The sequence below is a fragment of the Halichondria panicea genome, chromosome 1, assembly GCF_963675165.1.
Source record: "Halichondria panicea chromosome 1, odHalPani1.1, whole genome shotgun sequence".
Classification (NCBI taxonomy): Eukaryota; Metazoa; Porifera; class Demospongiae; order Suberitida; family Halichondriidae; genus Halichondria; species Halichondria panicea.
The window spans coordinates 8,709,031-8,722,202 of NC_087377.1; the positions used below are offsets into that span (position 1 = coordinate 8,709,031).

At 40.2% G+C, this 13,172-nt stretch overlaps 2 protein-coding genes across 4 annotated transcripts; both read right to left on the reverse strand.

Annotated features, from left to right (window-relative positions):
- Window positions 1-210: 210 nt before the first annotated feature.
- LOC135341143 (prolyl 4-hydroxylase subunit alpha-1-like) lies at window positions 211-7,957 on the reverse strand. Of its 3 annotated transcripts, none has more exons than XM_064537656.1 (15): window positions 7,857-7,957; window positions 7,517-7,685; window positions 6,920-7,092; window positions 6,519-6,680; window positions 5,229-5,327; window positions 4,570-4,677; window positions 3,408-3,574; window positions 2,920-3,096; window positions 1,744-1,811; window positions 1,385-1,490; window positions 1,155-1,208; window positions 992-1,054; window positions 772-840; window positions 584-680; window positions 211-482 (listed from the first exon to the last, which is right to left on the reverse strand). In XM_064537656.1, exons 1-15 carry the CDS (start codon window positions 7,954-7,956, stop codon window positions 412-414), a joined length of 1,683 nt encoding a protein of 560 aa, XP_064393726.1. In that variant the 5' UTR covers window position 7,957; the 3' UTR covers window positions 211-411. The 3 variants fall into 3 exon arrangements, with proteins under 3 accessions (XP_064393726.1, XP_064393719.1, XP_064393712.1); XM_064537649.1 differs by lacking the exon at window positions 1,744-1,811 and adding an exon at window positions 2,074-2,141; XM_064537642.1 differs by lacking the exon at window positions 1,744-1,811 and adding an exon at window positions 2,439-2,509.
- A 334-nt stretch (window positions 7,958-8,291) lies between these two features.
- On the reverse strand, window positions 8,292-12,062 carry LOC135341453 (prolyl 4-hydroxylase subunit alpha-2-like). Its single transcript, XM_064538016.1, has 12 exons — window positions 11,919-12,062; window positions 11,604-11,701; window positions 11,324-11,431; window positions 10,931-11,097; window positions 10,459-10,635; window positions 10,319-10,392; window positions 10,002-10,107; window positions 9,355-9,408; window positions 9,059-9,136; window positions 8,735-8,803; window positions 8,555-8,651; window positions 8,292-8,478 (listed from the first exon to the last, which is right to left on the reverse strand). Exons 2-12 carry the CDS (start codon window positions 11,632-11,634, stop codon window positions 8,408-8,410), a joined length of 1,032 nt encoding a protein of 343 aa, XP_064394086.1. The 5' UTR covers window positions 11,635-11,701; window positions 11,919-12,062; the 3' UTR covers window positions 8,292-8,407.
- Between the last annotated feature and the right edge of the window lie 1,110 nt (window positions 12,063-13,172).

Genomic DNA, 13,172 nt, shown 5'->3' on the forward strand with positions numbered 1-13,172 from the left:
GGAGGTCAGCTTGCCCACGAATATTTTACCCCACAAACATTTATACACGCTATATAATATGGTAGTATTATATATAATTATACTGTACGTACGTTTTGTGGAACATCTGTATTATCTGCATGTCTGATTGCTGCATGTTGTTCTGAGCAGACTGAGGTGATTTAAATAAAATGCATGCACTAAATTTGCTTGCTTACCAAATTAGGTATCTTCACATGCATAATAATAATTTTATAGTGATCATAGGAATACATTAATTTTGAGAGTGATTCAAACATAACTGTTAACAGTCACAGCAATCACACAATAAATTATGTGTGTGAGTACAGTCACATGTACTAGTGTGATTTAGATATAGATTATAGTCAGAACACAAAAACTTAATGGTATCTGATTGCATGGTCACACAGACTAAAGGTTTTTGTTGAGATCACATTGCCGTCTGAACTCTTGACCTCTCTCGTGAATCCACTTATTGCACACTGCAAAAAAAGATGTGAAGTTTATCATAATTTGCACTCGATCCACGATAAAGAAGCCAAAAGAAATGTATAGTCATGGCAATAATCATGAAGTTACTCACCCCATTTTGAGCCCACTAGCACAGGACACCCAGCATGCCGGGTTCGAAGGTCACCCTCTCCCGATTTTTTCAAGTTCCACCAGAATGTAGCATCGCCCTGGAAATAGCAGCAAACAGTTAATAAATACTCACACATTTACATGTACATACATGTACAGGGCCCAAAAATTAATGAGAGCAAAACATACCTTCGAGGGTGCTATTCTGAGGCCCAGTTCAGTGAACACTGTTGCTCCACCTCTCTCTACAGCACTGATCTGTATGCATGAGTTGTGTGTATGTGAGTGTGTGTCACATGCAGTGTGAGTGCTGCATGTGTACATCATGACACTGCATGACACTGAACAAGTAGTCAAAATTACATCAACATTACATCAACACTCGTCACTATAATAATGGCTCACTTACATAAAACAGTACTGTGGCCATCCTGTTACCAGTTCCGAGACTAGTGAAAGCATCCTCATCATTCTGTGAGTATTATAGGGTGTGCATAAACAGTAATGTGAGCTTATTTATACTAATGTGCATTAAGCACTATACATACACACATGTATGTACTGTAGCTCACCCTGGCAAAGTCATAGTGTGGCTCATAATGTCCTCCTATCCCATAGTTGCACACCTGTATATACAAAATACACCCGAGTATTTAAACCTTAATTGATGTCGATTATTTACAAAAGAAAGGCACACTGTAAACTGACGTACATGTACTGTATGCTATGGTAATCATTTCGATACCATAAACATGCAGGTGGCCATAAAGTGTGCTGTTTAGTGTATACTAGAGGTCTTCACCTGCAACTGCTCTGCTGTTTCCATGGTGAGCCCAGTGAAGTCCTCTATCCTCTGATCAATCTTGACCAAATAGCCCTGGTCATCATCGGCAGGGCTCAGCCAACCACTAAGTGAGTGGAGTCGATAATAATCTTCAAAATGCAGTTCAAAGTTCAAAATTAATTATGTACAATGTACAAACATTATAAGCTCTGTTTATGTGACTTTTTTCGTTGACAAAGAGAGAGAGAAAGGTCTGACTTTGCCATACGATGTCACACGTGCCCACACATGCATACGTATAAAATACATTATCTTGGTTTTATGGCCAACCAACACTACAATTTTCTATCCATTCGTAACTCAGTAATTCAAAATACCTTTGACTAGTTCTGTAGTCAGTATAAATCAAGTTGCCATCCGTGTCACGAATGGTAGCACGTCGAAGCTAGGGATTAAAAAGCAGTAAATGCTAAATCGACATGCCTTAACTATAGGGGATGGATGGCCACCAAGCAGGTACATGTATATACAAGCACGTCTATGATTTGAGAGTTTCGTCCTGGATTAGAAGCAAGTTGTTTTGAGCTAAAGATCGCGGTGAGCTTAGACAGTGAAGTGAGAATAAAATGACGATACCAGATAAATCGTTAAAATCTTTGTTTTCTTGTTTCATTTACATGATTGTAAGAATTGATTTTCTCAATTACCTCTTGCTAATTCTGTAGGTAACAGGAACGTCTACACCAGCATCATTGGTTGCCGTGGCTCTGTTTAGCTGTGGAGATGGGTCAACATTAGTGTACAGTACGTGTATGTATAGTAGGCACACAGAGTCTGGTATAGCCACATGCACTTCCATTGCAAGGAATAGCTCAGCAAAAATTAAATTGAACGCGCGCACTGAATTTTGATGGTATAATGTAACTATAATTATTTCCCGCTATTCCAATGTTTAGTACATTCGTTATTTTGCTCAAGTTTTATATGATTGTGCTGAATTTTCACCATGTTTTTGGATTGTGTTGGTTGGCCATGTTTATATGATTTATGATTTTGCTGTTAAGAATTTTACCTCTTGCTGATTCTGTATTTGACTGGCTCAAATTGTTGGCTTTTCCAGTTCCTAGCCGTAGCACGCTTCAGCTATGTGTGGGGGTGGGGTAATCTTCTTTGAATTCTACGTATAGTTACACTAAGCATGTGTACAATGATCGGTGGTCACCCATCCTAGTTGGCCGAGCTATTCCAAGCCTTGGCATAATTATACACAAAAACAGTAATAATTATTATGTACACGAACAGCTAGGAACATTGTACAAATACATCATTATATGTACGAGTACATTTTGGAAGTCTATAGCACGAATTTAATAATTATGATATAAACAGAGGGTTTTAAATGTACATGCACGGACAATTACGGAGTGCCTTGATAAATAATAATAGTTCAGTGAGTCGACATTACTTTTTAATTAGTGCATGGGTCCATTGTATGCCTATATGCACCTACAATGTATCTAACGCTACACATCCTTAACCTTGCAACCACTCACCACGGGGCCTCCGAGTTCTTTCAGTCGCTCTATTTCTCTGTCACTGACAATCCCCCTTAATATATATATCCGTGGATCTAGATAGACAACCTCCACCTTGACGGGCTGGATGATCAGCCGAGGGTTGTTACCACCATTGTAATAGAAACAGGTCAGCTTGCGTTCGATCTCAGTGGGCTGCAGAGAATACGCATGCACACATCAATTAATGGAGTACAGTCTTGTTCATCATAAGCTATACAAGCGACACTACAGGCTAAAAGAAATAGTCCTTGCAATTGCACCCTACAGCATTGCTCTCTCTCTCTCTACTTTCCTCTCTGCAGGTGGTCTCGGCCTGAGAGACAACGTTCACACTTCAGCATACTTAAAGATATCAGTGATGGTACATATAGGCGGCTTGGCTTATCAACACCCATACATTCATTATTGAGGAACATGGGTCAGGTGCATGGTCCCCCACACACACTCAACACCCACACACTTACGTAGGGACGTCCCTCCCGACAGGTGGCCTCGTATATCTCCCTCTCACTCATCTCCAGACGGTCGTCCTCGTTCATGGGAATCTCCTGGTCGATGAAATCGTCTGGCTTCTCATCCTTGAGGGTGTTGAAGTACGCCATATTGGACAGGGCTCGCTCGTGATTCGGCTCTGGGGGAAAGAGATGAAACTGAACACACTTACACCACAACAATAATTATGTACTTATAAATATAGACAGTAGACGTGAAAAACTGTTGGGCGAAATGAGCCAAATCAAGCAGAAAATTTGACAATTTGTGATCTAACCTTTGGGTTGGCAAGGATCATGACGGCATATAAATACCGGTACCGTACTCTACCGAGATTACGCCCACGTCCGAAAATACGCCCACCCCACTTTTGAGTGAAAGTTCCTGCACAGGCTAATTTGCCTCGAGAATACGCCCACCAGGAAGTGATGCATTTGTCAGTGAGCAAGTTCGTCAAGAAAAGTTTATTGTGCATGTAGTACGCTGGTATAGCTCTGAATATAGCTAGATATATATAGCTAGATCCTATTTGCAAGTATAAGAGACAAGGACAATCTTCTCTGAATCTCTGTTGAAGACTCTGACAGTGACAAGGAACAACCTTCTGATGCAGAATCTTGACTCTTTATACCTAGCTACTTTATCCATGCATTATACCATTGTTGTATGTTGATGTATTCATTGTATTTCAAGAGCTGGTAGGCCTCAGACGCAGACAGAAAAGTCTTAATGAGTGGGCTTAATTTCGAGGCAAACACCTGGGTGGGCTTAATTTCGAGACAAAACTACTGTTTTCGAAATTAAGCCCATCCCACCTGTAGCTGCTTTGTAGCATGCAATTAGGGTGGGCGTAATCTCGGTAGAGTACAGTATAACTTTTTGCTAAGCGATCAACATTTGCAAAATTCGCTTATGTTTGATGCTCGCAAAACATTCTAGAAATATGGCATTCAGTGATCTAGCTAGTCCAGACAAATACACACTCTATTGTGACCCTGGAACAGGCTGTTGCTCCTACTGTACATACAGCCGCTAGTACCAACAAAATATTTAATACCAGTACTTTGTACTATGTAACAATAGCCTCATTATTATATGTAGGTGATTGCAATGACATGTACTTGCAAAACTCACCATTTTGTAGCAGATCTTTGTTGTACCCGGCAGCTCTCTTCAGATTTCCAATTGAGTACTCGGAAAAAGAAAGGTGATCGTAGATGGACACCAGATCAACGTCACCACCTGCAAGTGTGAGGATGTACAAGGACACAGTGTTAGCAACGACTCTCTTAGCTATCAAGTATTATACCAGTTGTACTGTACGTGGATATTTTGAATAGTTGGAGAATCTTTGATAGTAAGGTTTAGGAACCTAGCACACACAATTCCTTAGGTCATTTATTTGCACTATTGCCTTGTCTGTGAGTGCTGTTGTTTTCTTTCATTTAACTCAATACAATTGATGACGCCAATAGAGAAATGCAAGCTACATGTAGGCGTAAAGCTTTACACATTTCAGCAGTAGAAACCAAGGGCGTATAACGAGAAGAGGGCATGCAACTCACAATGTATACTGTGTACGCGTCATATTACTGATGAGTAAGCAGGACATGCTATATTTAGCCAACCGCCCACTAAGTTATGAGGCTAGTCTAGAGTACAAAGTGCAAGTGCAATAAATTCTTGTCAATTTTAGACACACGCCCCCGTCGATTTGTAATACCATAGATTGTATAGTTACATGCCCTCTTCTCTTTATACGCCCTTGTTACAACCTACTAAAAATGACTTACCATCTTCGAATTTGTGGAGAGCCTCTTTCATCCAGTCACGAGCTTTCTTCCAGTTCTTTTCTTCATAAGCAAGTCTACCCACACGGTAACAGTCCAATGCTGAATGTGTGTGTGTGTGGGAAGGGGATGGTGAAAAACGATGAAATCTCTCGCTGATTGACCATAAAGCCATTTCAGTTCTTCCGCTCCCAAAATTTAACAACCTATCTGAAAAAAGGAATTTCAATACCCCAGAAAGGAACGTCTATACAGTTACATAGACTATAGGAGCGGTTGCCAGTGGCTATACACAGCTAACAGCAGGGTGTTGTTGTTGAACACTCAGTATAGGTGTGTGATATACACATTGACCCACTCATAGACACAGGCGACACCAGAAACCCTACCACACCAGACTAAACGAACTTGGCTTCACCACATATTGACCCAGATACACAATACCAATCCAATAATATTGCTATTCGGTAGCTCACTCAAGTCACAACAATGAGACAACAGTGAACATTTCTCTCATACTTGCTACACTCACATGACAATGACAATGGTAGTGGTTTCGTTTAGGTTTTCAAGTGCATAACTGTGGTACAGAAGTTATAGTCTTAGACTAATCACAAGGTTGTATGATCCAAGCCCTCGGGCATCATGCACTGTATATTCCAGCATAAAAAAAACACAGATTACACTACTACGTTGGCTGTTCGCAACTTCTTCGACAGGGTAAAACAGCGTAATTTGTGTTTTCTAACTGCTCCAGTATACCTGAAGCGCTCCTAACATTTAGCACTGCCGAACAATTGGACCGTTGGTTATCTTTTTACGTCCTGAAAACACGATAAAACCTTATCCTCCAAAGACCCTTTACCAGCTACTGTATAGGCTGCTTCGGCATATGCGTGGAACAAACTCCAACACCCTCAACTTTCTTCAAAAGACCAAAAATATAGTAATAGTCTTTTATTTTTTATTTTTGTTTATTCTCTTTTCATAACACAATCATGTCGAATATGTAACCTATTACGTATGTAAACACGTGAAAAACATGCATTGTACATCTTAACTAATCACAAGGATCTGTATAATCACTGTATACCTTAGCAACCACATAGCAACGACAATAAGTTATGATACGAAATTAGTAAACTTCCACTGTTAGTCAGAAATCTTGCATTAAAATGTGCTAGGGAATATAGTTATCACTTAACATGCAAGCTTCTTTATCACCATTACAATTACTGCCATGCAATTAACACTGAGCCCAGTTCACTTCTAATTACATTAACACTCTCTCACCATCCATGGACAAGCTCTTTTCTTTGCCGAGGTTCCCTGAGGCTAGTTCATGGGGTTGTAGGTCGTAAGTGTCCTGTAGTCTCATGACAGCTGTCATGGCTCCGTTGAAATCCTCTTGTGTGGGAAGACGGTAGTTGTTTACAGAAAGGTTGGCCATCAGGTCTAAAGTGAGAAGTGTTACAGTAAGTTGAAGAAAATCACTTCCATAAAATATAATGATTCTTAGGATAAAAGATAGCACACATCAAATTTTGCTCTAGTAAGATATCAAAATACACAAGAGCAGACATCTTGATCACACAGCACGATTACGAGTACACACTACGCAGAAGCTTTGTGCTTATATTATAAGTAGCTAGAATTTCACTGGAACTTAATGTATTGACTAAATTCTAACCTACCATGAGAGTTATCCTGATAGACGAGGTCAGCGAGGTTCCCCCAATTGTTAGTGAATCTGCCCACCAGATGAAGTGAGTTGACTGGGTTATGGAGATGACTAGTTGGATCAACCTCATCCATTAGATTGTGGATGCCACTCACTTGGTCAGCAAATGATTCCAATTGCTGTATTCTACAAGAGAGGTTTGAAACACGCATGGTCAATATTCTCTTAACAGCAAAAATTAGGCACAATAATGTATAGTTACACAACGTCCTTATAGCCCTCGTTCTACCAATTGGAAGAAAAATGCAAACACACACATTGGCAAATAATTATAAGGCCACTCCAAGTGAAAGTCTGGTAACCAAAGCAAGCGGACCATTGTGCGGATGCGTAGTACAAATAGTGACAGAATTGTAGATACTTGAGGATAGAATCAAGAATTAAGAATAAGCGGCGGGTAGACCAGAAACCACTTAGAGTGGTCTAAATACAATTGAATATGCTACACTTTTTATTTTATCATGCAACCAGAGTGAATAGTTGGTATCCAAGTGATACATGTACGTCTTGAGACAAAATTGAAAGTTTGGCACTATTGTGTCACCCTCACCTGTCCTTCTCTCTAGTGATGTACGAGTTGAGAGAGGTCAATAGTTCACTCTCCAGTCCCAAGAGTCCCTCCATGTGAGCAATGGCCGTAAACAACTCACACTGAGCAACGCCTAACAACAGCGCACCCATGAGCAGGGTTAGTAACCTTGCCATCCTTGAATATAATGCTGCAAGAACAAGTTGGGTTAAATTAACAGTCTCTATACTCCAACTCTATGGCAACAAATTGTGACCTATATTATACAGTTTTACTGGATAGCTGCTAGGTCTACAATTTATTAGTAGGCCTATACTAATACTAATCAGTGACTTCTATAATCATATAGCAGGAGACTTACCTTGTTCTTGTCTTTCTGAGCAAGACAACAATGTGTTTTGCTGACTGGACTCTTTATGACACATGGGCAAACACACAAAGGCCTTTTGTTTGTCGGCCATATTGACCATTTGTAGTTAATGATCTTTACCAGACATGGTTTTGTCTGCTTTGTATGTTAACGATCTTTACCACAAACGATAGTAGAAGTCTTTACTAGCTTGGGTTTGATTAACTCTTCAATCTATGATTGCACCTAATAAAATATAACTGGCGAATTTTGACATTTTTAATTATTGGCATCTCAGGCGTGGGTAACTACAGCAATGACATTGTGTGTCTGGAAAACTTGACAGTTAAATTTGGGGATCTTCGGTAAAATATTCCATTAAAACACCCACTAAATTAGAATTTGATGGCAGTTAACTAATAATTTATGACCGGGGAATTCAATGCATTGTTGTTTGGCACAAGAACTTCAAGTCTTTTGCAAATGTAAAATACAAGTATAAATCATGAAAAATGTGGATTCGGTATTAATTGGTTTGACTTGATTCTCTACCCAACAATTCATCACAAGTCTTTATTGAGATCACATTTCCGTCTGAACTCTTGACCTCTCTCGTGAATCCACTTATTGCACACTGCAAAAAAGAAACATTATAATTCTGCATAATTTTACAACCTGTGAAAAAGAAGCCAATCATGTAAGTTACTCACCCCATTTTGAGCCCACTAGCACAGGGCACCCAGCATGCCGGGTTCGAACATCACCCTCTCCAGATTTCTTCAAGTTCCACCAGAACGCAGCGTCACCCTGGAAACAGATTACATATATTAGATAATGACTAGCACATTCTAAGTAGAAGTGGCCTATCCAGATGATTACGTACAATATACCTTAGATGGAGGTATTCTGAGGCCCAATTCAGTGAAGACAGTGGCTCCACCTTTTTCTACATCACTGATCTGTGGAGACAAACATTTAATTTATCTAATTTGTACATTCAGACTCATTTTTGATGACATTTGGCAATTAATTGACAGCAACTACTACACCTATTAGGCTAACAGATTAATTAGCTACACTATACTAATAGTGACCGTACCTCAAAGTTGAACTAAGAGGTCGACTATCGTAAGTACTGAGGAATTGTACATGACTTAAATTATCGTTTATAAGTGGTGAGCTTAATCGACCATACGGCTGAACATTGTACTCACATAGAACAAAACTGTGGCTATCCTGTTTCCAGAGCCCCCTAGTGTGACAGCATCCAGGATGTGTCGATGGACTCCTTCCTGCAATAACAAACTTAGTGTTACAAACAGCTAGTGTATCGTTTCAATTTCATTCACTGTTGCGTTGTGCATGACTACATGTATATGCATGGACTTCATTTTATAGTCATGCGACCTAATTAATCAACATGCTGTTTAGCACCAAACATTATTGGCCGACTTGTTTTGTTAAATTGTTTCACTCGACCAAGTGTTTCTCAGAAACTTAATAAGCTCACCATAGCAAAGTCATAGTGTGGCTCATAATGACCTCCAATCCCATAGTTGCAAACCTGCAGGAGCATTAATTTACTATTACTATGAGTAAATGTGTACACATGGAAGAATAGTAAATTTAAATGACAAACTGAAAATGGACGGTTAAGACACTAGCTATGGCCACTCAAAGATATACACAAGCAGTAACCGAGCCACATGATCATTACTTGAAACCATCTGTTTTCCATAATTACCATAATTACTAAGGTGCACCAAGTAACTGTGTACCATAACGAGTCTCAATACGAACTATTGATAAGTACTTGATAATCCGACTGTCAGTCAGTTTGGCCCACAAATAGAACAGATTAATTATCAAGTACTCTGTTATCAAGCCAGTAAGAAGCGCAGGGAGACATAAAGCTTGCAAGGGAGAAATCGTAAACCTTATCGATCTCGAGTCATCTATGTTTGGTGTCTGATTACGAGTGGCGTGTATAGTAGTTGCTCCTATGGAAGGACTGTCATGTTAGCGTTATTCATTTAGAGCGGCGACCACATTCAAATTTCAGGGATGATTAGCTTATGGCACACACTTAGAGCCAAGAAAAATCAGTTCTAGCGCTTTGCACTTTTATTAGGCTAATCAGCATTAAAGTTAACCCACCTGTAGTGGCTCTGCAGTTTCTAAAGTGAGCCCGGTGACATCCTCTATCCTCTGATCAATCTCGGCCAGGTAGCCTTGTTCATCATCTTCAGGGTTGAACCAAGCACTGTACGTACGAGATTGACAAAGGTAGTGCATGCATTGTGTTGCTTAGCTTTAAGGGAGCTATGTACATTGGCGAGATGCAAGATATTGAAGACGTGCAAACGTTTTGCGAACTGTAATTGTCATCCCTAAATAATTGAAACCTCAGTGCCAACATTAATTATTCGCCAAGTGATACTGCTTAATTATTGTTACCATCCGTTTCGACTCACCTCTTACTGATTCTGTATTTGGCATATTTGTAAAATCCATTTGAATCTGTATTGGTAACTGTTGCTCGCTTCATCTACAGCAGAAATATAATCCATAAAATAACTAATCAAATGCCATTCCCAACATCAGTAGTCCTCACCGCAGGCCCTCCAAGCTCCTTCAATCGCTCCATTTCTTTTTCACTGAGTATGTCTCTGAGGATGTAAATGTTTGGACTCAGATAGACGACCTCCACCTTGACTGGCTGGATGATCAGCCGAGGGTTGTTAGCACCATTGTAATAGAAGCAGGTCAGCTTGCATTCCATTTCTGGAGGCTATACAGAACAAGAGAAAGTGATCACTAAATAAACACGCTCCTTGTACCACAGTGGCATACAGTGAAGCCTGTCTATCGTGGGCAGACCAACAATAATTAATGATCGAAGGAAAAGTATAGCTAGACAGATGTATTAATAACAACAGTGAAAATACGCTAAGCAAACTGAAGGTACACTGTATATGTAAACATCATTTGTAAATGTAAACATCAATTTGTGAAACACATACTTCGTGTCTACAAAAAAACACATACAACACTAGAAAAAAATCAACCCCCAACCGCACACTTACGTAGGGACGTCCCTCTCGACAAGTGGCCTCGTACACCTCCCTCTCCCCCATGTTCATAGTGTCATACTCGTAGTAAGGCAGCTGCTCATCTATGAACTGTTCCGGACTCTGTTCTTTGAGCCCATTCAGTACGGCCATGTTTGAGAGGGCCCGCTCGTGACTCGGATCTGTGCAGTGATAAGTAATTACAGCTGCACCGACAGTTATAGTGTCAGCACTACAAAAGGCTTTGAAATTGAAGGTAACACATATAGTCACGTAGTTGTGTCAATTAACATGCACTAAAGATGATACATAGAAATGTCTATCGACATACGTACTATGTTGTAGCATTTATCGACATACGTTGTAGTATTTATCGACATACGTTGTAGTGTGTATCGACATACGTACAGTGTTGTAGTAGTTGCTCGGTGTACATTGCAGCACTCTTTGTGTTTCCGAGGTAGAACTCAGCAAAGGAGAGAAGATCATAGATGGACACAACATCAACGTCACTACCTGCAGGAGCAGTCTCTGTGAGTGTATATCCTATAATGCCAGGACAACTATAATATAATAAATGTACATGCATACGTTCTGTTGTCTTAGAGGTTTAGCACCCAGCAGTATAGAAAGATCCCTGCTAATAATTAGATTCCAAGATGCCCAAGTCAACCACATCAGTTCTTACCATCATCAGATCTGTTCAGTGCTTCTTTCATCCAGTCTCTAACTTTCTTCCAGCTCTTCTCCTCATACGCGAGTTTCCAACACGGTAGCAATCCAGTGCTGTGAGCATGGGGACGTGTGTTGGGTAAATGTGACAATATGAGTACAAGTACCATGGCTACAACCAATTAAATTGTCAAGGATTTTCACAAGCAAGGAATATGCAAGGGTGTTCATAAAGGTGACGTTGCCAGTCTCGGCAAAATTTTCTTCCACAAGTTAGTCAACTTGCGAAATATTTGGACAAATTCCACAACATCATTATTCTCCATCTTACCGTTCATGGACAAGCTCTTTTCTTTGCCGAGGTTCCCTGAGGCTAGTTCATGGGGCTGTAGGTCGTAAGTGTCCTGTAGTCTCATGACAGCTGTCATGGCTCCGTTGAAGTCTTCTTGTGTGGGAAGACGATAATCATTCACAGAGAGGTTGGCCATCAAGTCTGAGTGGGTTGAAGAAACAAGAACAAGAATACGTTTATATTCTAGACATAATTTATCATGAATGGTGAGGACATACACCTGTACACGTATAACTATTATTAATAGTGATTTGATGACAAAGTAACCTACTAAAGAACTAAGAGAAGCATGAACTATTTCATCACAGAACCAATTAATGTACCAACTGGTATGGGAGAGAGTACAGTTATAAATGAATGCAACACGAACTTAAATGCAGAATTGGCATGTTCTTTGCAGGGTACATACATACAGGTTGTCTCAAGGGTACAAGAGCCGCGACGTACACCTACCATGAGAGTTATCCTGATAGACGAGGTCAGCGAGCTTCCTCCATTCGTTAGTGAACCTGCCCACCAGTTGTAGTGAGTTGACCGGGTTGTGGAGGTGACTAGTGAGCTCCCTCTCATCCACTACACTGTGGATACTACTGACACGGTCAGCAAACACCTCCAGCTGATGGAGTCTGCATGCATGGGAAATAAAGACCATGGACTCACAGAATCCCCTGACAAGTCTTATAATCAGGGCACCCAACCAATTAAGTCCCAACTCAATAAAAACTACTCGGTACATCACAAAAACAGGGACACTTTCTAATAATGGGTCTCAAAACTAAGCTCACAGCAATAGAAAAACTAGTTTAGGCCTAGGGTAGTTTACGTCCCTACAACAACAGTCCACAGCTCTATAATAATTATAGTGAATCTATTTCAACGATAATTATTATATCTACAATTAATTACCGTGTATAGTGCAATTCTAAGGCTGACAATCTTTACCATAACCATAGGCACTGTATTGTCACAGGACTGTTTGGGACTCATATACACTAGTTCGTATTTGGTGCACAATTGATTATCATCAGCTATATTATAATTAATGGTCCTCACCTGCCCTTCTCTCTAGTGATGTACGAGTTGAGAGAGGTCAATAGTTCACTCTCCAGTCCCAAGAGTCCCTCCATGTGAGCAATGGCCGTAAACAACTCACACTGAGCAACGCCTAACAACAGCGCACCCACGAGCAGGGTTAGGAGATTACAGCAAGACATCTACAAGAAGACATCATTA

Bases quoted from the DNA above. Each gene is read 5' to 3' on its own strand.
- LOC135341453 (XM_064538016.1), bottom strand. From the start codon at position 11,634: ATGAAAGAAGCACTGAACAGATCTGATGATG. The intron at 10,636-10,930 runs GTAAGTGTGCGG...TGTTCTGTATAG, and splicing joins GTCGAGAGGGACGTCCCTAC to CCTCCAGAAATGGAATGCAA. The intron at 8,479-8,554 runs GTGAGTAACTTA...TCTTTTTTGCAG, and splicing joins GCTAGTGGGCTCAAAATGGG to TGTGCAATAAGTGGATTCAC.
- LOC135341143 (XM_064537642.1), bottom strand. From the start codon at position 7,956: ATGGCCGACAAACAAAAGGCCTTTGTGTGTTTGCCCATGTGTCATAAA. The intron at 7,093-7,516 runs GTGAGGGTGACA...CCTCTCTTGTAG, and splicing joins ATCACTAGAGAGAAGGACAG to AATACAGCAATTGGAATCAT. The intron at 4,678-5,228 runs GTAAGTCATTTT...TCACACTTGCAG, and splicing joins TCTCCACAAATTCGAAGATG to GTGGTGACGTTGATCTGGTG.